Source organism: Corvus moneduloides, chromosome 6 (assembly GCF_009650955.1).
Source record: "Corvus moneduloides isolate bCorMon1 chromosome 6, bCorMon1.pri, whole genome shotgun sequence".
NCBI lineage: Eukaryota > Metazoa > Chordata > Aves > Passeriformes > Corvidae > Corvus > Corvus moneduloides.
This window is the reverse complement of record NC_045481.1, coordinates 62626128-62653866: the sequence shown is the minus strand read 5'-3', so window position 1 is coordinate 62653866 and position 27739 is coordinate 62626128. Positions and strand designations below refer to the sequence as shown.

Here is a 27739-nt window from a genome sequence, read left to right as displayed (position 1 = left end):
GGGGAATGGTGGGGAAAAGCATCCGAACAGGGGGCCTCGTTTTGTACAGGAACGGTACAAAAAATTGTCCGAAAGAATAGGAATGGAATGGGATTTTACGTATTCCTCGGAGGCCACAATCCAGTGGGAAGGCTGAGAGAAGGAAGCAAAGCCTAAAAAGGCAAATGAGCCAAATCTGCCCAAAGCCTCCAATGGCCACATTCCCTGGCATTGCTGAGGACTTCAGCCGAGCTCCAGGCAAAAGGTGAGCCCCTATGGAATCCTTTCTGGGAGACCATATCCAGCTGGGACCCTTCCTGGAGAAGGCCATGGGATATGGGTTATCCCAAGTCCAGAGAATATGTCATTTCCTTGGAAAAACACTTGGATCACTGCATCACTTTCTTGTTTCAGGCTCACCAGTCAGCCGGGCTATCCAAGTCCATCCTCCCCAGCGGGGAGAGCGGGAGCACCTCCGGCCATGGAGAATTTCTGGGAGAGCCCGGGAGAAGAAAGAAGGCTCCAGCTTCACAGATCTGTGTCATAACCCATCCTGTCGGCCGCTCCTGTTTGATCCTGGTGCATTTGTCCTCTTGGATTCAACCTGAGCAGCGCTAATTAATTGCTGGGAATGAAGCAGCCTTTGGTACTTCTTTTCCACAAAACCTCTCCATCCTGCCCTTCAATCCTGTTGTGGCCAGAGGAAAACCCAAAACTCCGTTTTTTCCCCTCGCCCCTTCACTTTGTCTCCTCTTTTCCTGCAGGCTTTGGGCTATCCAGGCTTGCATGTGGATTAGGCAGAGCACCCTGGAAGCTCAGCTCCAGGTGGGATTGCAGCGGTGTTGGAAGCACCAGGGATTCTCCCAAGGTTTGGTGTGAGGAGCTGCATCTTGGGAGGGGCTGGGATTTTGTGCACTTCTGGGGTTTTTTTTTCTCCTGTTTGCCTTTTGGGTTGCCTTAGAAAAAAAGATGAAAACCAAAGAAAATGAAGGGGGTTCCCAAATTCCTTTCCAGCCCTTCAGAGGAGGCACAAATCCACGTGCAGCTGAGGAAAGGGATGAGAATGGGAACGAGGGGGGTCATGGTGGGTGCCCTGCCCCAGAGGGACCCAAAACTGCCAGAAAATCCACTGGGAGGGATGTGTGTATGACAGTGTAAAATACTAAAAGCTGTTAAGTTCTTCATTTTTACAGCTATAGACAAATGCTGCTAATTTAGATGTAAATTCATTTTGAAATAAGCCAGCCCTCTCTCTCTACTCTGTTGCATACAGGAATAGAAGAAGCTGGGAATAGAGATCAGCAGGTTTTGAGAATAACGAGCCGGCGTTTTTCTCCAGGAAGGAAAGCAGCAAGTGCCTGGCCCCAGGAGCCGAGATGCTCGGGCTGCAGGAGCTGCAGAGCGCCCAGAGCCGGCTTTTCCCTCTGCTCTGTCCCTGCCCCCGGGCTGAGCTGGGCGGCGCTGCTGCCGCCCGGTGCCGGCTGAGGCGAGAGGGCGGCGGCCTCGGTGGCTGCCGAGCGTGGCAAGGGCAAGGAGCGGGAGCGAGCGGGGCTGGGTCTGTCAGCGGAGGGGAGGGGCGAAGGGCGGTTCGGAGCGCCGAGGGACACGGCAATAAAAGGAGAGGGCGCCGTGGGGGCGGTGACTGCGAGGAATGACAGGGCGGGGGGCGGCCCGGCGGAGCCGGTTTTGCCGGGCAGCAGAGGTGCGGTCGCAGCGCGATCCGGGGCGGGGAGCACTGGGCGAGCACTGTCGTAAGAGAGCCGCCCGCGTGGCACTTTCAAGAGGGCGGCTCGGAAAAGAAGGCTTAGTTTGGCACTTTTCGCGTTGGCGTAAGTGACATTTTCTTTTAGCACCTGCCAGGACCTTGCAGAGGGCGGGTGACACTTCCGCCACACTCAAGATGGCGGACGCGATAGGACCCCGCCCCCCCGGGCAGAGGTGTCCTTGCCGATGCCTGCCGCCGGTCGCGCGGCTATTGCCCGCCCGCCTCCGGCGCCGCTGACCCCACCAGCCGTGTCCTCACACCGGGAAGTGGTGCGGAAAATCGTGGGGAAAGCGCGGGGCCGGCGTCGGAGTCGGGGCCGGATTCAGGCAGCCGAATAGACAGACGCCGCTGGGGGGGGGGGGGGGGGGGGGGGGGGGCCCTAAAGTGTACCGCACTAAAGATGGCGGCTCAACCGGAAGTGGCTTCTGCCCGCACCCAAGATGGGGACGGCGGGCGGAAGTCACGTGATCACCACACCAAATATGGCGACGCGGCCCACTGCTTAGTGACCTTCTCAAGATGCCGGCATTGCGCATGCGCCATGGGTAGCGACAAAAAAGCGCGGGAAAAAATGGATTCCCCCGCCACTGCGTCTGTCTATTCGGCTGCCTGAATGCGACGCCGACGCCGCCCCAGCGCTTTTAGCGCAATTTTCTGTGGCGATTCCCGGTGTGCGGGCACGGGCTGTGGGGTCAGTTGCGTCGGGGCAGGCGATAGCCGCGTGGGCGCCGGCAGGCATCGGCGTGGACGCCTCTTCCGAGGTCCTACTGTGTCCGCCATCTTGAGTGTGGCAGAAGTGTGACCCGCTCTCTGCAAGGTCCTGGCAGGTGCTAAAAAAAAGCGTCCATTACGCCAACCCGAGAGCGCCCAACTGCGCCTTCCTTTCCGAGCCTCCGTACCGCCCACGCCGCGCCGCTCCCACGAGAAGCCCCCGGGCCGTGTGGAGCCGTGCCGGGCTCTCGTCCCCCCCTCTCCGCCGCCTCCCCGCGCTCCCTCCGGCTCGAGGAGATGCAGGGAGACAGAAAAGTATCGAGGAAGAGCAGGCACCGGAGCTGCCCGAGCCCTCCCCCGGCCCGAAAGGCGGCGGCTGCCCGCAGCCGGGAGGATTTCAGCTCTCAGCAGCTCTCGGTGAGCGCTGGATGGAGCCCGGGCTGAGCCAGGTGGTTGCTGCGGGTGCTGTTCCTGTCCCTGGGAGCTGCTGAAATGGCAGCTCGGAGCAGCCTCGTGTGTCTGTGTTCGGAAGCAGCTCCGATGCTGGCAGCCAAAGCAAACTTCTGTCGGATTTGGATCAAATGTGGCGTTTAAATCTGGGATTGTTCCATTCCCTGGGCGGGGAAGTGCTTGGAGTAGCCAAGCTGAGCCGTTTTTGAGAATTCCAAGCGTTGTGTCCTTATGCTCCTTAATACAATGTTTAAATAATTGATCCTGAATGGAGCCAGTATCAGAGGAATTTGTTAGAGGGGCAGGGATGTTTTTTCACCTGGCAGTGTGTTGGGATAGTCAATATTCCTTATGTCAGAATTAATTGGTCTTCCTTATTTCCCTTTTGTTCTTTCTAGATTGTGGCTGAGTGGGGAGAATATTTGGGATAAAGAAACGAGATGCCCGAGGGAAGCTTCGTGTTCCCGTGGGGACGCTTTAGGCGCGTGCAGCTTCTGAGCTGCACCGAAAGTTGAGGCTCCCACGGAAGCCTTCCGAAGCTGGAAGGGCCGGGGAAGAGAATTCCAGGAGAGGTGTGGGAAGCGCTTTCTGCCAGGTCTGGACAGCACTGAGGTGGGAATGACTTCAAAGTGTTCCTTGTCCCTGTCGTGTTCCCAGCCCAGGACAAAGTTGGTGTTCCCTGAGCGGCTGCAGTTCCCTGGATGTGGCAGGAGGAGGTCTCTGCCAGGGAGTGGGAGAAATGTCCCTGCCCGGTGCCGTGTCCTTGGCGGGCAGAGAGCGCCGATCGTGGTGATTTACCAAGATATGAATATTGATCTAATATCGATATCCAGCTGAGATGGACAAAAACTCTCCAACAGTTTAGAGTTAGAAAGTGTATGCTTTATTTGGCACCAGGCACTGCGTGGGATGGCTCCCTAAGATGCAGGGCCCTGATCCAAGCAAACACAAAGCTTTTTATTTACAAAAGTTATGAATATCCAAAATACAAATGCATATTCATAACATTAACACCTCCCATTCTCTGCTTCGTATGGAAATGAGCTTAAATGCCATTAAGCATGTGTGGTGTGTGATCTGAATTGAGTCGGTGGTCTTGAATTGGGTCAGTGGTCCCAAAAAAGATGAAGTAACTCATCTTCCTCATTTTGACCTTTTTGCCTCTCTGAACTTTAACAATCCTAATCACTTTAGTGACCTCTAAGTTTCCTCTTGTGTGACTTTTGGACGGGTTCCCACCAAGGGAGGAAATTGCTAATTGTCCTTGTTCCCTACACCAACTTATCAAAGTTTCTATTCCTCGTTCTTAGCACAGCTAAGCAAACACGCAAATGACAGATCATCAGTTATTTGGTAATCGCTTACTAACATCTTCAAACCCATTTCAGATCCAGCTCTCTTAACTATTTTAATTAACTCTAGCTGGGTCCAAATTCCTTCCTATTCTAGCTAATTTCAACACAGCTAGCCTGTAACTAAAATCATTATGTTTCTTCTAAATCTATGTTTCAGTAGCAAGGGAGGTTTGTGAGTACGGAATCAGTCCTAGCTCCTTTCTAATGGAGTGTTTTAATGAGCCATCAGCAGGGACCACTTTTAGCTGGCTTCAGTTAAGTTCTTTTTCTCAGGTTTCGTGTTGTTTTGATGGTGAAATCACCAAACCCTGAAGTTTGCTAAATTACCCCTGAAAAGCTTCAATGGACCAACCCTGAGGGAACTGGGGATTGCATATCTGGGATCTTATGGCCCTTTGAGGCCATGTTGGGTTTACCCCCTGATTTTGGTGCCAAGGGAAACTCCAAGTTAAGAATAATCCAAATATGAAGCACTTCTCACAAAACTGAGCTTTGCAAACCTTTATTTGGGCTAAAAAAGAAAAGATGGGAATGCCCTTGGCAGAAAAGCAGCTGTGAGGCACAGCAGGCTTCAAATGCCTGTCAGCAGGCGCTCCAGGAGAAACGGCTGCTGGCTGCGGGCATCCTGGGCTTTCCAGGCAGGTTTTGTAGCGGATTGCAAGGCAGTTTTCCTGCCTCTGGGGGGTGGCACCTGCATCCCACTGGAAAGGGAAAATGTGGAGAGAGCGGCAAGCGGGAAGACGGTTGCTGATGTGTGTCCTTGGATTGCAGTTCCTCCCGGTGGGTCTGTGCTGCTGGAAGTTTGAAGGAGATCAGTCCTGGAGTACGTGTGGGTTCACCGGTGGGGCTTGGGAGCGACGCTGGACATGAAATTCCAGGGATGTTCCCCTTGCTGGAGTGAGAAGCAGTGGAAGCACTTTGCTGTCTGCTTCTTCATCGCCTTCGCCTCGGTCCCCTGGGGCTCCAGGTAATCCCCTCTCACCTTTGCTTTTCCAAGGGTCTCTAAATGAGGGCTTGAGCTTTGGTGTAGCTCCCTTTACAGGGAAGATCTGTTCCAGGAAAGGTCTCCTGGTCTGGACCGATGGCGTTGCAGGAAGAGCAGGAAACGCCAGAGCTCCTGTGGCTCCCTCATCTGATTTGCCTGCAGGCAGCAAGGATCATTCCCAAGTGTCATCCCCTGGCTCCGTGACTCGGGGAGGTTGTGTTCCCCCAAAGGCCAGGGGCCGCTTTGTGTTGCAGCTCACGAAAAGTCCAGCTCGGTGGTGCTGGGTTTGGTTTTTGTGTGCAATGAAGGCACTAAAAAATTCCCCTCCTTCACTGGCACAGCCCTGGAGTGGGAGCAGATTCCCCTTATCCCGGAGTTATCCCGCTCCTGCCCTGGATCCCTGCGGTGCCGTGTGTTCTCCAAGCTCACAGCACTGCTGGCTCTAAACAAGAAAAACAATCCCTGTTCCATCTCTTCTCCGTCCTTGATGTTCCCAGGCCCTGCATCTCCCTGGCTATTCCCTGTGTGAGTCTTCATCTCCATCCCACCTTATCCCGATCAAATAAGGGTCTGAGACGTGTTTAGCAGCAAATGCATTCTTGTGAAGAAAGCCAAGAGCAAAGAGCATCCAGATGCAGAGAAGTCTTTAGAAAAGCATTACAGGCATGCAAATGAGGGATGTGTCTTCCTGCATGTCCTGTTGTTTTTCTCTGTCAGGTTTTGGAAGGGTTTTCTCTCTGTGATTTCCTGCGATCCAGGTGCATCCCTTCCTTTGTCCACATCCAGTGCCAGAGGATTGAACAACTGACGAGTGGGGTCTGGGATGAAAACGGTTCTGCTAAAATGACGGAAACAATGCTAGAAGAGAAACGAGCATCCTTTTAATGCCTGGAATAAAAATGCTGGAAAAGGGCACTTTTTATTTGATATGGTGTCATTCTCCTTTTTTTTCCCATGGATAAAACTGCACGGTGAGCAATCAGAGCGGAAATGTGAAATGCAGGGGTCTTGGATTCCACAGTGGGATTAACTTCCCTTTTCTGCTCTCTTTCAGGACAGGAAAAACCACTGAACTCGTCCCATCTTTGGGACCAAGAGCTTTGGTGTTGGAGCAGCCAAAGCCAGCTAGGGCCCCCCTGGTGCTGCCCGTGGTGTGGGTAAGTGACAGGCTCCTCTTCTCTGTGCTGGGATGAACTGCCTAGGGAATGCCATTTCCAGCAGCCTGGTGTGCTGGAAAAAGGGAGAAGGGAAGAGGGAATGTGGTGCCAGAGCTGCGTGCCATCGGGTTGTGTTTCCCTCTGAGGACAGAGAGTGTCTGGGCCGAGGTGAGATTGCTGGGAGTGCTTGGATGAGCTGTGCAGGAGACAGGGAGCTCGGGATTGCAGCTGCTGCTGGAACCATTGCCTTAGGTCTGCTTAGTCAGTGTCTGTGTGAAGTGGGATTTGCGCTGGAGAGGTGCTGCCGGGAACAAAGGACGGAGTAAATCCTCTCCGGGGATGCGCAGGGAGGGACTGAGTTGAGGATATTGAAGGTCGAGAAGGAAGATTTGTCTCTTCTTGTGCTTTTCTGTTGTTTTTAGCTCCTGCTCAGCATCTGAATGTGGTTGGAATACTGGAAACATAAAAGGTTTTGGATTCAGTGCTTATCTGTGCAAACTCAGGGTTTTTATCTTTTCTTCTTTTTTTTTTTTTTTTTTTGAAAGGTCTCCACTTGTCTGGGCCCTGTTCCTGGTAGTTTTATGTAGAAAAGGGTCACATGAACAGCAGGGAGCAGGGAGCACTTGGAAGGGGGAGTGCAGGTATTTCATCCAGGGTGGGAGAGTGAATGTGGCCTAGGAACAGCTCTGTGGTCAAGGGAGCAGCAGAGGAACTGAAGGATGCTCTTCCCCGGCACAGCTGCTGCTTTGTGCTCTGGGGCAGCGCTGCCGCTGCTGGGCTTCCTCGGGGAAAACAGCTCCTTTAGGATGGGCTTTGCTGCAAAGCTTTCCCTGAGCTGGGTGTCTGCAGGAGGCAGAGTCGGGATACCAGTGTCAGGAGTTTTCCATGGTTTCCGGGCTCTTGGACACAGCACGTTCCGGGCAATTTGCCAGCGTGAGGCAGAGCAAAATGGGTGCAATTGGACTCTGCAAATGCAGTTCAGGCAGACGTTGATCTTTTAACTTTTCCATGGCAGGTGCGAATTCTTGGGCATTTGGGAGTCTGCCTTGACTTGCAGGGACTGAAGGGTTTAGGTGTGGAATTGTTTGGCCAGCTTGCTCCAAGGCATGGTGTACTTCTGGAAGTGCCCCACAGCTCCCAGGCCCGAGGGGCTGCTGGCTGGGTGCAGGTTCTGCTCCGCCCTGGGAACTGGGAGCCCCTGGGAGGGCTGGGGGTGACACCTGGACATGGGCTGGGGAAGCCTGAACTGGGATGGTTTTCCTCCCTGACGCTGGGTACCGAGGCACTAGGAAAGCCCAGGGCTCCAGGATGTTTGAATGTATCTAAAGGTACACCTGGACCTTTGCCCTGTGCAACTCTTGAGTTTCTGCCGACCCTCCTGAATTGAGGCTGCTGAGGGCGGTGGAAGATCATTTGTCTCGTTCTGTGCTTCTCTGTTGTTGTTTTTAGCTCCTGCTTGAATTTGAACATAACCTTTTCCTCTCAAGGTCACCGGCGAGCCTGGGACAGGACCTGAGCCAGAGCTTGTTGGGCCCTGGCAGCGAGAGGGAAGCAGCAAATGGTGCTGGAGAGTTTTTGGGAGCGCTGTGGGTGAGTCTCGTTTGGTGCTGCCCTTTGTTCCTGGGGGGCACTGGCGGAGCGCGCTGGGGCCGCGCCACATCGGTGCCCAGCTGGGCGCAGGCGCTTGCCCCTTGCAGCCCTGGAGGGTGAGAGCTGCACCTACCCTGCTGCTGGCAGAGGAGGCAGAGCTGGGCCCGGGCAGCTCCTCCGCTGCGTGGGTGCAGAACTCGCGGGTTCCTCTCTCTCCCCGGGGCGCTCCGGCTGCTGCAGCTCTTTGGCCCAGGCCCCTGAGAGGCGCTGGGCTATTGCTGGCCCATGGCTCCCAGAGGTGCCCGTGTGTGGAGGGCCAGGGCGCTGTGCTGGGTCCGGGCAAGGTTTTGGCTGTGACATGGCCGGTGCCCGTGAGATGGGGGTGAACTCTCAGCACAGGAGTTCATTGGGTTAGTTGTTTGTCTGAGGAAAATGTCCACTGAATTAGTTGGAGCCCTCAGATTTCGATGAACCTTTTTTCTAGAGTTAATGACTCCATAGAAGTAAACCAAGTAATTGAATCAGTGTGGCACAAATTTCAGGAGCAGTTTGGGATATGCAGCTGCACCTGATTATGTTGGGCAGGCTGGTGGGAAGGGCTTTCTCCCAGGCCTGGGCATCCTCAAGACACCTCAAGGATGGTTTTTAAACGTTTGTTGTCTTTTGTTTCCCAGCCCAGGGCCAAGCTGGAGAAAAGGTAGAGAGAGTGGCAAGTGGGAGTCCCATGTTTAGATCTGCCTTTGGATTCCAGTTCCTCCCGGGGGGTCTGTGCTGCTCAAAGTACAAAGGAAGGAGATGTTGGAGTACCTGCTTGTTCCCCTGTGGAGCTTGGAAGAGATGCTGAGGGTGAAATTCCAGGGAAGCTGCGCTTGCAGAGCGACTGGAGTGCGAAGCAGTGGCAGCTGTTTGCCGTGGGCCGGTTTCCCCCCTTCACTTGGGTTCCCTGCTGCTCCTGGGAATCCCTCAGCACCTTTGCTTTTGCAAGTGCTTTGCTGAAGGGTTTCTGAATGTGGCAGTGAGCTTCTCTGTTCCTGTTTCTATGGAGGATCTGTTTCAGGAAATGTCTCCTTACCTGGATGGATTCAGAAGTCCCTGTTACAGGTTAATTGCAGTGAAGAAAAGGAAAAGAAGCCAATAGCCTGGACTGGGATGCCCCAGGCCCCTGCCGAGCACAGGGGTTGTTGCTGGGTGTTTATTCTCCAGTCCTGTGTGCTCAGGCCTTGTTCTGAACGGCTCAGCCATAAATGCCACTGCAGGAAGAACAGGAAATCCCACTGTTCCTGTGGAGCATTTGCCTGCACTGACTTTGTGCTGCAGCCTGAACTGTGTCCTAAATGTTAGCTTTGAATTAATGCAGATGGTCCAGGATTGTGTGTTCAGAGTTGCTGGTTTAGGCATGGCCAGGTCTGGATTTGCATTTGTGGGCACTGAGTGTTCCTTGTGTCAGCTTTAGGTCTGGATTGGTGGGAATTGTCGGAGAAAAGAGAAGGGAATTGAAATGCACAGCTCTGTTCTTGGAGAAATGATCAGGATGGGAGAAAAGAGGGTGTGGAACTGCTGGGAGCTCCTGGAGTGAGGGAAAGGATGCAAGAGGTGGAAACAAAAGCTGTGGAACAAAGCCCGAAAAGGGGACAGGGCAGGGCAGTCACCGCGGGGGGGGGAAGAGGGAAAGAATCCCTGCTCCAGGAATGCAGCAGGGGCCAGCAGAGGATCATTTTGCATCCACTGCTCTCAGTGGGATTCTAATAAGGAAGGTCCAAGGGAATGATTTGTTTGTTCTTAGGTTTGGAATGAAAGGTGCTCTTGCAGAGGGGAAGATTCACCTGTTAAAATTCTGTGGGATAAAGGAAAAGAGGGAGGCAGCAGCTGGGGAATGAACAGGTGGATTTTTGGTGGATACAGGCAAAGGCATGGGCAGGGGCTCTTAGGTAAAATACACCTCATGGGTAGCACCAGGAAAAGCTCCAGCTGCCCATTTTCCCAAGCTCTGACATTCCAGAGGAGTAAACAGTGGTCAGCACATCAATTTCTCTATTCCTTGGATGCCCAGTGCTGTGTTGGGAAGAGGTGACACTTGGAAAGGAACAAATCCGGGGGTGTAATTCCTGATAGTGAGGCCCTGGAGAAGAAAGAAGGCTCCAGCTTCACAAATCTGTGTCATAACCCATCCTGTCGGCTGCTCCTGTTTGATCCTGGTGGATTTGTACTCTTGGATTCAACCTGAGCAGCGCTAATTGCTGGCAATGAAGCAGCCTTTGGTACTTCTTTTCCGTGAAACCTCTCCATCCTGACCTTCAATCCTGTTGTGGCCAGAGGAAAACCCAAAACTCCGGTTTCCCCCCCCCCTCTCCCCTTCACTTTGCCTCCTCTTTTCCTGCAGGCTTTGGGCTATCCAGGCTTGCATGTGGATTAGGCAGAGCACCCTGTAAGCTCAGCTCCAGGTGGGATTGCAGCGGTGTTGGAAGCACCAGGGATTCTCCCAAGGTTTGGTGTGAGGAGCTGCATCTTGGGAGGGGCTGGGATTTTGTACAGTTCTGGGGTTTTTTATCCATTTTGCCTTTTGGGCCGCCTCAGAGAAGAAGCTGAAAACCAAAGAAACGGAAGGGGGTTCCCAAATTCCTTTTCAGCCCTTCAGAGGAGGCACAAATGCACGTGGAGCTGAGGAAAGGGATGAGAATGGGAATGAGGGGGGTCATGCTGGGTGCCCTCCCCCAGAGGGACCCAAAACTGCCAGAAAATCCACTGGGAGGGGGGAGTGTGTAGAATACTAAAACCTAGTTTTCCCTTTTAGGTATATTGATGCCTAATTCTAATTTATGTATAGATTAATTTTCAAATACAGCCTCTCTATCTACCCTAACATATACAGCAATATAAGAAGCTGGGAATAGAGATCAGCAGGTTTTGAGAATAACGAGCCGGCGTTTTTCTCCAGGAAGGAAAGCAGCAAGTGCCTGGCCCCAGGAGCCGAGACGCTCGGGCTGCAGGAGCTGCAGAGCGCCCAGAGCCGGCTTTTCCCTCTGCTGTCCCTGCCCCCGGGCTGAGCTGGGCGGCGCTGCTGCCGCCCGGTGCCGGCTGAGGCGAGAGGGCGGCGGCCTCGGTGGCTGCCGAGCGTGGCAAGGGCAAGGAGCGGGAGCGAGCGGGGCTGGGTCTGTCAGCGGAGGGGAGGGGCGAAGGGCGGTTCGGAGCGCCGAGGGACACGGCCGTGCGTGAGCGGGGCCAGAGCGGTGAAGAGGAGTGGGCGCCGTGCGGGGCGGCGACCGCGAGGAATGACAGGGCGGGGGGCGGCCCGGCGGGGCCGGTTTTGCCGGGCAGCAGAGGCGCGGTCCCTGCACGACACGGGGCGGGGAGCACTGGGCGAGCACGGTCAGAATAGAGATGCCCATGTGCCACTCTCGAGAGGGCTGCTCGGAAAGGGAGGCGCAGTTGGGCGCTTTCGGGATGGCATAAGTGACGCTTTTTTAGCAGCTGCCAGGACCTTGCAGAGCGCGGGTGCCAGTTCCGCCACACTCAAGATGGCGGACGCGCTAGGACCCTTTGAGAGGCGTCCCTGCCGATGCCTGCTGCCGGTTGCGGAGCAGTCGCCCGCCTCCGGCGCCGCTGACCCCACCAGCCGTGTCCTCGCTCCGGGAAGCGGTGCGGAAAATCGTGGGGAAAGCGCGGGGCCGGCGTCGGAGTCGGGGCCGGATTCAGGCAGCCGAATAGACAGACGCCGGTGTGAGGCGGGGGGGCCTTACGTGTACCATACTAAAAATGGCGGCCCAACCGGAAGTGGCTTCTGCCCGCACCCAAGATGGGGACGGCGGGCGGAAGTCACATGTTTGCCACACCAAAGATGGCGCTCCTTACGCTGCTTTTTTGACCTTCCCAAGATGGCGCCTTAAAGGCCTTCTGGTCCGTCTATTCGGCTGCCTGAACGCGACGCCGACGCAGACCCAGCGCTTTCAGCACAATTTTCTGTGGCGTTTCCCGCTTTGCGGACACCGACTGTGGGGTCAGCCGGCGCCTGGGGCAGGCGGGAGCATTCAGGCAGCCGAATAGATGGATCGGGGTCGTTCCGTGCCGCCATCTTGAGAAGGTCGAATAGCCACTGACCCGATCGCCACATTGGTGCGGTCCCGGTGACTTCCGCCCTTCCTCGCCGGGAGCGGTAATGGCGGGGAGCCCGGGGAGCAGCGCGGCCGGGCCGGGGGCACCGGGGCGGCTGCTCCGGGCTCGGAGGTGAGTCGGGAACGGGGACAGCCCCGAGCGAACGGTGGGGGCCGCGGGGGATCGGTATTCCGGCCCAGGGATGGGTGTCCCGGCACAGGGATGGGTGTCCAGGCACAGGGATGGGTCTTTGGCACAGGGATGGGTGCCCTGGCACAGGGATGGGTGTCCTGGCACGGATCGCTGTCCCGGCACAGCGGGAGCTGCGGGCACGGGGCATCGGAGCTGCCTCGGCCGTGCGGGGCCCAAGGCGTCGCTCCGGGGCGGATTCTGTAGGGGACAAAATGAACATTTTGGGGTAAAATCTGGGTTAATCTGCAGTGGGGTTTGTGCTCGCTGTGTTCACGGCCCCGCCGGCTCAGGGCGGGTTCAAGGCGCAGCTGCCCCGAGCCAGCGGGACCGGCCGGGGCTGCTCGCTCCCGGTGCTGCCGCCTTGTGGGGAGAGCCCGGCACTGCAGCCCGCACAGGCGCTGGACCGCGGGATCGGCGTGGAACAGCAGCGCAGGGGGAGTGCTGAGGCAGCGCAGGGAATGCTGAGGCAGCCCAGGGAATGCTGAGGTGTCCCAGGGAATGCTGAGGCAGCCCAGGGAATGCTGAGGTGTCCCAGGGAAGGCTGAGGCAGCGCAGGGAATGCTGCGGTCCCAGGGAAGGCTGAGGCACCCCAGGGAATGCTGAGGCACCCCAGGGAATGCTGAGGCGTCCCAGGGAAGGCTGAGGCAGCGCAGGGAATGCTGCGGTCCCAGGGAATGCTGAGGCGTCCCAGGGAATGCTGAGGCAGCCCGGGGAATGCTGAGGCAGCCCGGGGAAGGCTGAGGCACCCCAGGGAATGCTGAGGCGTCCCAGGGAATGCTGAGGCACCCCAGGGAATGCTGAGGCGTCCCAGGGAATGCTGAGGCACCCCAGGGAATGCTGAGGCGTCCCAGGGAATGCTGAAGCGTCCCAGGGAATGCTGAGGCGTCCCCTGCCCGGGGCTCTCGGCAGCAAATCCCTGATGTTGAGCAGAAAAAGGAAAGTTCTGGGTTAGTGGGAGGAGGTTTCTGGAATGGAGTTGGGACAGGTGCTGATCCACGCATGGAATCACGGGGTGGTTTGGCTTGGAAGGGACCACACCAAGATCATTTACACTCTGTTTGTTGTCTGGTTCCACAGCAAAGAACATCCAGAACTGCCTCCTCACCCTCATGGACAGCAGGAATGCCTTCCATAGCTCTTGTTTCGGAATGGGAATGGCTGTTGGGAGCTCTGGCAGGACCAGGTAAGAACAGAAATGGGATCATTCTGGCTGCTGCTGGAGGTGGTTTTCTCTTTCAGGATGTTCTGATTGATCCTTTCACAGCAGTGTTCCTGGGCACATTTCAAAACAGTTGAAAACTGGTGGGGAAAAAATGTGAACCTGATCCATTTCTAGTAATTCCAAGCTTCTCCCACAGCACCGTTCCAGGGGAAAGCTGATGAAAGGATAAAGATGCAGAGGAACAAGTGCTGTAAACCCCCCAGGCTCTCTGACAGAGCAAACCTTCCAGTAATGCCAGTACATCGCTCTGAGAGACTCTGGGATCACAAGGTTTTCCAGGAAAGCAAAACAAGGACAGAGATGTGGGAATAGGCTTCCAGTTAAGAATGGTTTGGTGGGTGTAGGAATGATTCTTGTATGTTTGATGCTTCCCTTTTTATTCCTGAATAATTTAAAAATGATTCCTTGAATAAATCATCTAAATTTGGGAATTTAAATTTGAGAGGGAACAGTGCAACATCAATACAGGCAGAGATCATGGAATGATGGAATGGGTTTGTGTGAAAGCCCCATCTCTGAGCCTGTTCTGGGCAGGCTCCTGCCCATCGGCCACTCCTTGCAGGTGGACATGGAAGTGCTGGAGGCGTTCAGGGAACGCTGATTGTTTTTCCCTGCCTCTGGCAGTCAGGCCAGTAAAAAGACTAATTGACCTCTTCCAGTGGGGAGACATTTAAACAAGAGGTGCCAAAAAGAATTGGAGCTTCTGCACGCTGAAATCTGCAAGTCTCCAAGTTAAAATCCCCCCTGGATGGTCACCGGTGCGACTCCCACGGACTGGTCACCTTGGCCAGGAGTGTCCAATCCTGCTGTCAGTGCATTGGGCCGGGGTCTCATTTTCATTTCGTGTAAAGACCCTCTGGGTGCCCCCCAGTCACTGGAAGGACCGGACTGGGCTCGCAGGGCAGTAATTCCAGGTGCTCTCTTCATGGCAATAGCACAGGAGCCTTCCCCTTGGCCAGAGGAGCGGCCAGTGCCTCCCTCAGTCCACAAATCCCCAGGACAGAACCCAGAGAAAGGAACAGGAATATGGAAATGCCCTACAGTGGGAGTTTGTGTTGCTCTGGATTAAATTTCGGATTTATAATGTTAAAGGGGGGAGTGTGGAGGGGATTTTCTCTGTCTCCTGTTCATTATTGTTACCACTGCTCTTGTTGCTCTCACTGTCACTATGTGTTGTCATTACTCTCAAATGATTGCATTTGTCTTGGTTTCCATTATTAAACTGTTCTGAGCTGGAATTTTGTCTCTGGTCTCTTCCCCATCCCACGGGGGGTGAGGGAGCGGCTGCTGGTGCCCAGCTGGGGTCCAGCCATGGCCCCGGGCACTTCTGGGGGCTCCGAACCCGAGGGACCGGAGCGGTTTTGGGCTCACAAAAAGAGACCCAGTGCTGCGTTTCGGGGGCTCAAAAGCAGGCACAGAGCTTAAAAGCAGAGACTAAATCCTGCACTGTGGAGTCCTGAGAGCAGGCTGGTATGGCCAGAGCTGGGACTCAGAAACAGTGACTAAATCCTGTTCTCAGGGCTTGAGGAAGAGAGCGAGTCCTGTGTGTTCGGGCTCAAAGAGAAACGGAAGTGCTGCGTTTTGCTGGCCCTGAATTAAAGCCCAAGTGCCGTGTTTTGATGCTCAAAGCGGGCTCTTGGGGCCAGGGCGAGTCTGTGTCTCTGGGCTCCGAGTCCTGCCTCAGGCACAGCCCGAAGCCGGGCTCGCCGGCCCCACGCAGAGCTCGGGAGCAGCGACTCAGCGCCGCGTCCGGGGCTGGCGGCAGAGCCCGGGGCCGTGTCGTGGGGCCCAAGGCGGGCTCCGGGAGGGGCTCAGGGCTGGGAGCGGAGCCCGGCCCGGCGCGTCGGGCCCGGCTCGGGATCCCGGGGCTGCCCGGGCGCCGGCACAGCCCCGGCTCCCCGCGGAGAGCCGGCCGGAGCAGGAGCGGCAGCGCCGGGCTCGGCCCCAGCGCCCGTCCCGGAGCGGCTCCTCCCGGTGCCGATCCCAGCCCCGATCCCGCCGGGGGAGAGGCGGCCCCGCCCGGGACCCGCAGCGGCCGCCGGCAGGAGCCGGAGCCCCGGTCCCGGGAGCGGCCCCGGTGCGGCCCCGGTGCGCGGGGCGGGTCCGGCCCGGGAGAGAGGGGCGGGGCCCCGAGCGATGGAGCCGCCCCCGTGCCGGGCAGGGCGGGCCCCGGGGCCGGGCGGGGCCGGGGCTCTGGGGCGGTCCCGGGCGGGGCCGGGCGGGGCCGGGGGCGGCTTCAGGGGCGGGGCCGGGCCCGGCTCAGGTGCGCGGGGCGGGGTCCGCACAGGTGCGCGGGGTCCCAGGGCGGCTGCGCGGGGCGGGGCCGAGGTGATTTAAGCCCCCGAAATCGCCCCCGCCGCCATTTGCTCCCTCAGAGCTCGGGGAGGCTGCGGCCGGGCCGGGCTCCCCCGGCGTGGCCCGGGAGAGGCCCCCGCTCCCCCTCTTTCCTCCCCCTCTTTCTCCTGCCCTTCTCCTCCTCCTTCTTCCCCCGCTTATCACCTCTTTCCTACCCCCCCCGTCTCTTTCTCTCTCCCCACACCCTCCCTGTCTCTCTCTCCCAGCCCCCCTCCTGCCCTCTCCCCAGCCTTCCCCACTCTCTCTCCCTGCTCCCCTGCGCATCCCCGACCCCCCCACCCCTCCTTTCTCCTCGACCCCTCCTTTCTCCCCTCTCCGTACCCCGCTCCCCAACCCGACTCCCCTCTCTTCTCCCTCTGCCTCTCCTCTGTCCATCATCCTTTCCCCCCTCGTTCTCGTTCTCCCCAACCCACCCCGACTCCTCTCCCTATCCCCCCTCATCCCTCCCTGACTGTCCCCCTTTCCCTCTTTCCCCCGCAGCCGCGGGGCTCGGGGCGCCGGAGAATAAAGCCCAGAGGGCCGGAGCCCGGCGCCCCTGCCCTCGCTGGAGCCCCACACGGGCCGGGCCCGCTCGGCGGGTCCCTCGTGCAGTACAAAAACAGCGCCGGGGCTCCGGCTTTCCACACATCACACTGGGGATCCCCTCCTCAGGAGGGGGTCCCGGGGAGGGGGGTGGGTTCGGGAAGGGAGGTGGGTTGGGGTAGGGTGGGCCCCCTCCTCAGGAGGGGGTCCCGGGGGGGGTGGTGGGTTTCAGGGAGGGAGGTGGGTTGGGGTAGGGTGGGCCCCCTCCTGAGGAGGGGGTCCGGGGGGGTGGGTGGGGTGGGCCCCCTCCGGAGGAGGGGGTCCCGGGAGGGGGTCAGGGTGGGCCCCCTCCGGAGGAGGGGGTCCGGGGGAGGGGGTGGGGCGGAGGGGGGACTTTCCCCCCCTCCAGTCCCCGCCCCCTCTCCCGGACCCCCTCCTCCGGACGGGGCTCGCCCCGGCCCCCTCCCCGGGACCCCCTCCTCCGGACCGGGGCCCCGGAGGGAGGGAGGGGGGGGGGGGGGGGGGGGGGGAAGCAGAGGGGGTCACGTCACTCTGCACCATGAACAGACATAGAAATCACAGGCCAAACCAACAGCCCCTCCCGTCTGGCCCCCCCCACCCTCCCCCCGGGGCCCCGGGCGAGCCCCGTCCGGAGGAGGGGGTCCGGGACTGGAGGGGGGGAAAGTCCCCCCTCCGCCCCACCCCCTCCCCCGGACCCCCTCCTCCGGAGGGGGCCCACCCTGACCCCCTCCCGGGACCCCCTCCTCCGGAGGGGGCCCACCCCACCCACCCCCCCGGAACCCCCTCCGGAGGAGGGGGCCCACCCCAACCCACCACCCCCCCGGGACCCCCTCCTGAGGAGGGGGCCCACCCTACCCCAACCCATCTCCCTCCCCGAAACCCACCCCCCTCCCCGGGACCCCCTCCTGAGGAGGGGATCCCCAGTGTGATGTGTGGAAAGCCGGAGCCCCGGCGCTGTTTTTGTACTGCACGGGGGACCCGCCGAGCGGGCCCGGCCCGTGTGGGGCTCCAGCGAGGGCAGGGGCGCCGGGCTCCGGCCCTCTGGGCTTTATTCTCCGGCGCCCCGAGCCCCGCGGCTGCGGGGGAAAGACGGGACAGAGGACGGGAAGAAGGGAGCAGAGGGGGTCAAAGAAGGAGCGCAGGTGGGGGGTTCGGGGTGTGCAGGGAGAGGTGGGGTGGGGGGACAGGAAAGGACGGGGGGGAGGACGAGGACGGAGCACAGGTGGGGGGGGTCAAAGTACAGAAGGGGAAAGAGGGAACAGGAACAGGGGGAGGTAGAGGGGAAAGGAAAGGTGGGGGAGGGAGGGGGAGGATTGAGGGCAGGTGGGGGAATTGGGAGGGAAAGGGGAGCAGAGTGAGGGGGCAGGGGGGACCCGGGATGGGGGGGAAGGAACGGCGGAGAAGGGGAGAGAGGGTGGAGGGGTAGGGCAGGGCTGGGGTGTGTAGGGGGACAGGGAGGGGGGATGGGGGGGACCGGGCCGGGGGGGAGGGAGGGGAGGGCTAGGGGGGAGAGGGGGGGGGGTAGGGGGGGGGGTGTAGGGGGTGGGGGAGGGGAGGCAGAGGGGGAAGAACGGAGAGGGTTAGGAGAAGAGAAGTAAAGACAAATATAAAGGAAAAGAAATACAGAGAGATATAGAGCCCGGCCCGGCCACAGCCTCTCCCACCGAGCGCCGAGGGAGCAAATGGCGGCGGGGCCGATTCCCGAGGCTTAAATCCCCTCGGCCCCGCCCCGCGCAGCCGCGCTGGGGCCCCGCGCACCTGTGCGGACCCCGCCCTCCACACCTGTGCCGGCCCCGCCCCGCCCCGCCCGCGCCCGTAAATGCCGGCGGATCCGCGGCCGCTCCGCTTTGTGCGGTGAACGCTCATCCTGCTCATCCCGGGCTGCGGCGGGACCGTCGTTCGGGGCGCTGTGCGGAGCCCGGCACCGGGGGCTGCTCCCGGCGCTGCGCCGAGCCCGAGGCGCTGAGGTGGGAACGGGACCCGGGCCCGGGGATTCGGGGCTGGGTCCTGTCGGTGTCTGCTGGGGGTCCCGGGCCGAGCCGCTTGTTCCTCGGCGGGCGGGGTGCGGCTGCCGGGGCCGGAGAACTGAGGTGGGATTGGGGATGGCATTAGGGATCGGGATCGCCGCGGCTGGCAAGAGCCGCTCCGGGATTGGCGCTGGGGCCGAGCCCGGCGCTGCCGCTCCGGCTGCGGCCAGCGCGGGGCCGGGGTCCCGCCGGAGCTCCGGCTACGCTCCCGCTGCGGCCGCGGGGAGCCGGGGCCGTGCTGGTGCCGGGCCCGCCGGGAGGGCGGCGCTTCCCCGCAGCAGCCGCTGGATCGCGCCTGGAAGCGGGCGGGCCGCGGGGACCGCCCGTGCCGGCCCCGGCACCCCCCGAGGCCGCCGCTCCCTCAGCGCCGCCCGCCCTGTGGGGCGCCCCCTGGCGCAACCGGAGCGCCGGCGCTCCCGGCCCGGCCCCGCCCGCAGCCCCCGCGGGGACGCGGAGCTCCCCCAGCCCCGGCGCTGCCGGGGCCGCCGCACCCCCCTGCGCACAGCAGCGCCCGCCTCCCCCTGCCCCGGGGCCGCTCCCCCGGGGGCCTCCCGCCCGACGAGCGCGGCTGCAGCGGGACGAGCCGCTCCGGGCCGGGCGCTGGCGCCGAGGCCGCTGCTGCCGCTCCTGCTCTGACTGCGCCCGCTGCGGGACCGGGGCCTCGCCGGGGCTCGCTGCTGCTTGAGCCGCTCATCCGATACCTGCCGGGTGAGACCTAATACTATCCTTCCTCTCCCCCACTTTCTCTGGGGTTTGCACGCTCCAATGCAAAAACCTCTGGGTTTAAAAGTCCAGTGGAAACTGTTTATTCTTTATTTCCAGAGCACAGGAGATCCGGAGTGGGAAGGGATACACAATGACCACCAAGTCGAACCCTTATGTGAATGGCTCATCTGGGGATTGAACCCACACCTGGGCATTCTCAGCACCCTGCTCCAGCCAAGCCAATCTCAGCTCCTGGCAATGTCCTGCCTGGGGTGGGAATGCCAAGTGCCAGCAAGGTAATTCCTATGTAAATACAGCTCCTTCTTTTATGCTAATGCTGCTTTACACACCAGCCCCTGCAATGGCCACAGGGTAGAGGCCATGGCCAGCACCTGATCATGGAACAACACAGGTGATCAGTTGTGTGACAGCACTAAACTCTTCCTGTAACCCTGATTTCCTGTCCTTTCTAGGATTTATCCAACAGCTGTAAAGGTGCTCATTCCATGTCCCTTTCCAGGGAGAAATGAGCAAGGCAAGTCCTGAGGGTTCACTTGGTCCTTGGCGAAAGTTCTTCTGGAGAGTGTCAGGGCTGCTCCTGCCTGCAGAGGGGCGTTTCCCACAGGTGAGTGTTCACAGCCCAAAATCCCAGTGGCTGCTGAGGCTGGGGCAGCTTTTCGGCCCAGAGCTGCACAGAGCTCTCAGTGATTCCCACTCACTGCCAGGAGTGGTCCTTGGTGCTCCTTCTGTGTGTCCCAGCTGGCAGGGAACAGGAGGAGGGAGAAGGCCGGGAGGCCCAGGAAGGGAAGCAGCAGCTCTTGTGCTTTGGATTTGCAGAGAGGAGCTGTGCCTGCAGTGTCCTGCCCGTGGCACGCAGCGTGCCAAACACACATCCCGGGAACGGGCACTGGGCTGCCCGGGCAGCGCTGGGATGGACATGGATAAAGGGCTGCCCGCGGCCCCTCGGCCAGGGGCTGCTCTGAACAGGCACCCGCAGATGCTTCAGCCCCGACAGACCCCACTGACACCCCAAAAATGCCCCAAGGAACAGCTGGCACTGGGGAATGTCAGCACGGGCTGTTTGCAGAGGGGCTCAGACAGCAATTCCCAGTGCTGACCTCCCACACTCCTGCCAGCTATGTCCCAGCCACCCAAAATGCCTTCCCTTCCAGCCTGAGGCCATCATCCCTCAGCAGCGTTAAAGCCAAGGCAAGCTTCCCCCACAGCAATGAAATGCCAAGCAATGCCCTCAGAGATGCCTTCAAATGAAAGGCCAGAGTCAGAGAAATCTCTTTGGATTGAGTTGGGAGTTTTTGGGGAGCCAGCTGGAACTGCACAACTGATGGAAAGCTTTCCCAGGTGGCTCCCACTGCAGGTGCCCTGAAGGCAGGGATGTGCATCCCTTTCCTGAGGGAAAAGAACTTGCAGAGGCCACTCCTGAGGCTCTGGAATGAAATCAGCTCCTGCAGGGAGACAAGTCCTCCTGTGGGCACAGGGGCTGCCTCAGCAGGGGCTGGGAGCGCGTCCGGCCAGCGCCTTCTCCTGCTTTAAAACATCACCTGGAGCCCGAGCTCAGGGGGTGCAGGCAGCTGAATTCCAGGGAACTCTGTCAGGTGTCCCCAGGGACATGGGGGGGCTGGGGGATGAGGGTTACAAACAGCAAATTCTGTGGAACATGAAGCTGTCCTTGCCCTGACCCTGCTGAGCTTCCCTGGAAGCTCTGCTGGTTCCTGACACAGCTGGTGTTAAATAGGCAGCTCTGCATGGGAATATCCATGCTCCAGGAGGCACTGGGAGGCTATTCCAGTGGCAATTCAGCAGGGAATTCAGGGCTTGGGGTAGAATTCATCTGAACTAGCAAAGCCAAACCCCAAATCTGTGCACCACCCAGGGAACAATCTCTGTGCTGCCCTGGCAGCCAAAGCCCCTGGGCTGGGAGATGTCAGCGGGCAAACGGATGGAATGATCTAAATGCCAGCATCCCCCAAAGGGACAATGCCATCACCTCCCTTTGCTCCCCAAGTGTCCACTGTGTTCCCCACAGGTGCCCTGGGGATGCCAGGGAGGTGCCTTTGCCCACAGTGCCTTTCTCCTGCCCCTCTCCAGCCTGAGGCCTCTTCTCCCTTCCCTGCCAGCTGCTGCCAAGGAAGGAGGACACAGTGAGTGCTGAGTTGACCTCCAAATAGTCCTTCCCTCTCCTTGAGATTACCTGAGACTTTACCCCCAAAATGTCCCCATCTGCCTCCTTCTGAGTTCCTCATTTTTTACAAGGAAGCATTCTTTCTCTGCTCTGGAGATTACCACAAGATTTGCCCCCAGAACTTTCCCCACCTGTCCACTACTACCTCTTTCCTCATTTCCACCTCCATCTTTTCATTCTTTGCCCTACAGATGCTTTCAGTTTTTACCCCTCCGAACTTCCCTACCTGTCCATAAGTGATTACCTCAGTTTACCCCATCAAGTGCATTCCCTCTGCTACAGATCACCTCAGATTCTACCCCCAAAATTTTCTGTACCTCTACACCACTGAGTACTTCATTTTTACCTCCAAATACTCATTTTCTACCATGGAGATTCCCTCAAGTTTTACCCCCCAGATTTACCCACCTGTCCACAGCAATTCCCTCAGTTTACCTCAGGATGCTCCTGCTCTCTCCTAGAGATGACCTCACATTTTCCCCCTCGATTTTCCCTACCTGCCCAATTCTGATTGCCTCATTTTTACCTCAAAATAGGAGTTCTTTCTTCTACAGATGAACTCGGATTTTATTACCAAAATGTCTATTTTGTCCCCTGTACACTGACTAGATTTTAAAACCAAAACCACACAGGTTATGTCTGTCTTATCCCCAAAATGTTCATTCTGCCCCCTACAAATTAGGTCAGATTTTTTCTCAAAAACCCTTACTGTTCCTACGTAATTACCTCAGGGTTTGCCCCCTAAATTCTACCTAATGTTGACTACTGGTCACCTCATTGCTTCCTCAATATGTTCATTCTCTGCCCTACAGATATTCCCAAGTTTTACACCCTAAATTTCCTTGCCTTGCCCCAGTGACTGCCTCAGTTTATGTCAGTGGTCACACTCTCCCTAGAGATTACCTCAAGTTTAACCCCCAAAATTTTCCTTAACTGTCCATAACTTATTATCTCATTTTTACCTCAAAATACTCATTCTCAACATTTAGATTATTTCAAGTTTTACTCCCCAAAATTCCTCTACTTGTCCACTACTGATTCCCACATTCTTCCTTCAATATTTATTTACTTTCTACCATGTAGCTTCTATCAAGATTTACCCCCAAAGTTTTCCATCTGTCTACTACTGAGTACCTCATTTTTACCTCAAAATGTTCTTTCTACAGCTTATTTAATGTTATTTTTACACAAGTTTCCCTACCTGCCCACAACTGATTCCCTCATGTTACCTCAGTGTGTTCATGCTCTCCCCTAGAGATTAGCTCAGATTTAGCCCCCAAATTTTCCCCACATGCTCAGTACTCATCACCTCCTTTTTCCCTCAAAGTGTTCATTCTCTACTCTTGAGATTTTGTCAAGTTTTGCCTCCAAAATGTTCCTTATTTGTCTACTACTGAGTACCTCATTTTTGCTCCAAAATACTCATTCTGTCCCCTACAGGTTACATCAAGTTTTACCCCCCAAATTTTCCTTCCTGTACAGTATTAACTCTTTTCTGCCCCAAAAATGTGCGTTCTCTCTCCTAAACATCACCTCAGCTTTTCCCTCAAAAATGCCACCTCACTCCCCTCGACATCCCCTCCCATTTTCCTACACAAACAATTCTTGTGTCCCCTCTCAGTCACCCCAGGTTTTCAGCTGAAAATGTCTCCTCTGTCCCCTTGAAGTTATCCCAGGTTTTCCCAGTTAGGAGCTGCAAGGAATTCAGGCAGGGCCAATGACACCAGGGAACAGCTGTAAGTTCAGAGGCAGAGAGAGAAGATCTACCAGGAAAGGAGAAAGGTTCAGAAAACATTTCTGCACTTAATTAATTAATTAATAATTATTTCCAGTTCCCCACTGAGAGGAACACAACCTCACAGCTGTTAAGGCCTGACAGTCCCCTGTAGGGAGAGCTCAGCACATGTTGTCCTAGGTTAGCAAGCTGAGTCTTGGCAGTGATGTTCTCCTTACAGCTTCCTCTGGGAACTGATAGAACCTATCAGCAGCCAGTTTGAATATGGACAATTCTTTGAGCCACTTAAAGTTGTGACTGCCTCTGTGATCCACACTTAAGAATAGACAAACTTCCCCCCAAGCTCTCTCTCGTTTCCGGTGCTGGGACAGGTGGCTGCAGGGCCAATGCGGGGGCCAGCGGGCCCGGCCAGGCCCTGCTCGGGCCAGGCCACGGCCATCCTGGATCCGATGGAACCATCCTCGGAACCCCCCAGCAGGGCTGTGGGCAGCCGGAGAGGCTCGGCTTCCCCCCCCCCGCCCTCTCTACTGCAGCCAAGATTTCAGCTGCTGTCCGGCAGAGGGCAGGTGACCAACAGCGGTAAGACACATTCCAGCTGCTAGTCCGAGGTGAGATGAACCCTTTTATTGCTGTGAAGAGCTGAAAACCTGAGGGAAGAGAAAGAGGAGATGCTTAAAGCTGAAATTCTGTTGTGAAGCTATGATATATCAGAGTATCCCGTTGTAATTTCATGAAGATCTGGGGGGTGGAGCGTTCAACTCATGAGCAAAAGCACCTGTGCTGAGATAGGCAGATGCTGATGCAGCTGTAATTTCATGAGAAGTTTGGACAGGGAGAGATGGACCAGATGAGGACTTTGGCTCCAAATGGGAAAGGAGAAAACCTCAGTTCCTAGAGATGCTCCCAGAGATAGTCCTAAAGATGAAGATGAGGAAGACCCTTTGCTCCCAGGGAAGAAGAGCCTCTGCTCTTAGAGATGAAATGCTCCCAGAGATGGGTGAAGAGAACTTTTGTTTCTGAACGGCTCAACCTTAAAATTGTACCCCAAAAACTTCAAGAGTGGACCCTCGAAAGCAGTTGCGGGAAAAGCTGAAAGTCGGGGGAAGGGACTCACATCGCGAGCAGAGAGACTCCTCTTCCTAAATGCACTGAACAATATTTGGAAGTGGGCGGCTGTCTCGTTGTGATAATGTTTTCATAGCACGAGTAAGAAGAGACTTCTCTTTCTAAATGGACTGAACAAGGTTATTATGGAAGTGGTAACAGACTGAACATCTCAAGGGTTGTCTTTTTACATTGTCAGTGGGAGAAGGGAGGAAGGTGGGGGGAGGAGGAGAGTTCTGAAAGTGTGGTGTAATTTTTTTTCCTCTTTTAGGTCTGTTAATAAACTTCTTTATATTCTTTCAAGTTTGGTGCCTGCTCTGCATTTCTCCTAATTCTTATCTCACAGAAGATAAACAGTAATGAGTATTTTGGGCCAAACCACTACACTAAATTGGTGTTTCTGCCCAGTTGCAAACCCAACCTGCTACACCTGTCCACAGAGGCAATCCCAGCATCTGAAAGAAAGAAAGAAGAAGCAAAATGTGATTTTTTTCTCTTTCAAAGTTATTTCAAATGCTCACACCCAAACCAACCTTTGCTCTTGATTCTGGTTGGGTGCATCATGAGTGGTGGGGCACAGGTCATGTCATCCATGCTGATGTGAGTGATGCTTTCTGGGGGAAAGCAGCTGATTCCCAAAGTTCCCTTCCTGCCCTGTGCCTGATCTGCACAGGAGAAAACCTCTTCCAGGAAGGGATTGTGCTCCCTCTAATCCCATTTGCCCAGTCTGTGCCATGGGGATATTGCCAGGCTGGGGCAGCAGAGGCACACGCAGCTCTCAGCACTCTCTGCTCCAAGCACAGCTCTGGGCTCCTTTGCACACTGCCTCTGCTGTGGGGTTTTCTCCAGGAGAAGCCAAGCAATTGCTCATGGAAGGGTGCAGATTAAGTTAGCCCAAAGGGAAGCAAAGAGTAAGTATTTCAGGAAGAGCCCTTGGCATCTGCTGGGCTGAGGTGGGAAGGGGACATTGATTCCCTGCAGGGCCAATACACAACAACCTCCAAGCCAAAGCCCAGACTGGCAGGTGGGGTCTGAGAGCAGCACTCTGACAAACCTCCTTGTCATTCTTCCCTGCAGTGACTTTTGCAATCAAACTCTGAAGCTGACAAGCCCAGCAGCTCTGTCCATCCACTCTGGAAGGAAAGGATACTCCCAGGGATGAGGCACATTCCCAGCAAACTCTCCCAACCCAGCCTGGAGGCAGCGCTGGAGCTCGGGTGTGGGGCTGGGAAGGGCTGCCAGGAGCACGCACCCCCAGGTGGGGTGGCAGCGGCAGCAGCAAATTCCCACAGGCTGATGGCACAACAGAGAGACAAAGGCCAGCAGTGCCCACGGGAGGTGCAGGGTTAATTCTGCTCCCTGCCCTGCCCCATCCCCGCAGGAAAGCTCCAAGGGGGAGAGAAACTCTCAGGGTGCCCAAAATGCAGCATCTGTCACCCTGATCCTGCTTCAACTCAGCCTGGGGGGCCAAACTCCCCCACAGGTAAACACTGAGCTGAGCTGGTCAGTCTCAAACACAGCCCCAGTTCTCCCCTCCAGCCTGCTCCTGGGGCTGCTGCCACATTCCTGACAAGGTGCCAAAGGCCCCTTTGGACAGGGCTCTCTCTGTGTCTCAGGTGCTGGGCACTGCAGGGACCAGGGCAGCCCCCTCTGGGGACAATTGGGGATTCATCCCACACCACAGGCAGGACCAGGGGCCCTCCAGTACAGGCTGGTGGGGCCAGAGCCCATTGGGTTTGGCTGCTCAAACACCAAAGCTTTTGGCAAAGATGGGACAAGTTAAGTGGGTTTTCCTGTCCTGAGAGAGAGAAGAAATTGTTGAAATTAAGCATGGAAATTAAGTCCACTGTGGAAGTCAAAGGCTGCTGGCTTTCCCACTCCTGTTCTGATTGCTCACTAGAGGGTTTTATCCATAACAAATGAGAGGTAGCACCAAATAAAAGAGCTCTTTTTCAACGTTTTTTCCCTACTTTCTTTCATACCTAAAAAGGATGTCCATTTTTTCTTAGTGCATTCTTTGCCTAATTTTAACAGAACCATTTTCCTTCCCCACTTGTGGGTTCTTCACTCCTTTGCCATGGGACTTTGGACAAAGGAAGAGAAGGATCTGCTCCACACGGGTGTCATCCTACGGGGAACACCCCCTGTACCAGCCCCAGCCTGGGCCAAGCACGCTGCCTCACTCTCCCCATTCTGGATGCTGGCTCCAATCCAGTCTGAGTTTTCCCGTTTTCCATGCCTAAGGACAGGAACTTGTCCTGGTCAGGGTGTAAGGCCTTAAACTGCACATGGATCTGGGGGGCTGGGACTGGGATTCCAGCAGGGAATTCATTGTTTCACAAATCAAAATTATTCCAGGGAGCTGCTGCTTCACCACACAGTGTCAGCAAAAGAGAGAAAACACCAAAGGTGCATCCAAAAACAAGGATGAAATAATTCCTCCTGCTTTGAGTGGGATCAGGGCTTATGCTGCCCTGGAATGACAAAGAACTTCTCCCTCACACCCCCAGAGAGCCCTCGAAAAGCCAAAGTGCAGCAGGGAAGGAAGGAAAGGCACCTGCTGGGGACAGCACAGCTCCAGCTGCTCATGGGGACTGGGAATGAGTCTGGAGCCAAAAGCCCCTTCCCAGGCTGGAGGGGCCTGCCTAAAGCACCACGTCTGGGAAGCAAAGGGCTATGGAAGAAATGGAGTGGGAATTTACAATAATAATCACAATGTATCGGGAAAGAGCAACAACAGAAGCAACAATCATTCCAAGGGAGCAGGAGGGATGCTGAGCTTTAAACGAGGTTGGAGTGAGGCAGCAGCTCCTGGCAGTTCTAACCCACGGCTCCAGGTCTGCGCTTCCAGGAGCACTGCAAGCTCCTCCTGCCCAGTCCCTGGCTTTGCCTCCTGCCAGTACTCGGCACCTCGGGCACGGTTGGGTGCGAGTGCTCCAGGGCTGCTGCCCCGAGGGAGCGGGAAAATGGGCATTAAACCCCTTCCCACTGGGCTGGCTCCGAGCTCTGCCTGGGGAAAACATTTGGCAGCCCTGGCATTTCAAGGAAATCAGTTTCCATCACTTTGAAGATGCACTGAACAAACCCAGGGCACATAAGTAAACCTCTCCCCAGAAGGACAGCCCAGGGAATACACAATTATTCCTAGGCCTGGCCAAACAAACCAGCAGCCAGGTTTTGGGGAGAGACTCCAGACTCTTATCTCCCTCCCTGGCTGTAAAACACTTGCAGAGGCTTTGGAGTTCATACAAGCTTGTCAGGATTTGGATACTTCATTTAAATTCCATTCAGATACTGGAACGGAAGGGTCCTAAAGGCACCTCCACTCAGACTTTAATTTTAAGCCCTCTACCACCAAAGAATTTGGATGTTCTTTTCTTAGGAACACCCCACCTCTGCTTCTTTAGGTGTCTCCATGTGGGACATAAAATAAACGTGGACAAATTTTAGAATGCAGCTTCCAAGTCAAGTTACCTGCTAGGAAATTACTCCAGCTCTCTGGTACCTTGGGCTGTTTTAAACACAGCCTAGCCCTTCATGGCTGAGACTCTGAGCTACACAACTTGTGAGCTGGC

General features: G+C 56.8%; 2 protein-coding genes across 34 annotated transcripts in view; one reads left to right on the top strand and one right to left on the bottom strand.

The window, feature by feature from the left end:
- The window catches only part of LOC116445393, a 34249-nt gene extending 7724 nt beyond the window's left edge, over window positions 1–26525 (top strand). For 3 of the 33 annotated variants that reach the window (XR_004240744.1, XR_004240740.1, XR_004240739.1), the window contains 10 exons: window positions 50–244; window positions 394–625; window positions 744–847; window positions 3304–3500; window positions 5032–5227; window positions 5963–6216; window positions 6300–6402; window positions 7890–7992; window positions 13351–13456; window positions 13538–14733. Coding sequence is in view for 7 of the 33 variants with exons in the window: in XM_032111986.1 (XP_031967877.1) it covers window positions 5127–5227; window positions 6300–6402; window positions 7852–7992; window positions 13351–13456; window positions 13632–13807 (627 nt within the window). In the remaining 26 variants the exon portion in view is untranslated. The other 30 variants (XR_004240750.1, XR_004240749.1, XR_004240751.1 and 27 more) reach the window with 30 other exon arrangements.
- LOC116445372 (mas-related G-protein coupled receptor member H-like) overlaps window positions 1–27739 on the bottom strand; it is a 57244-nt gene that overhangs the window by 7190 nt on the left and 22315 nt on the right. The gene's annotated exons all lie outside the window — the stretch shown is intronic.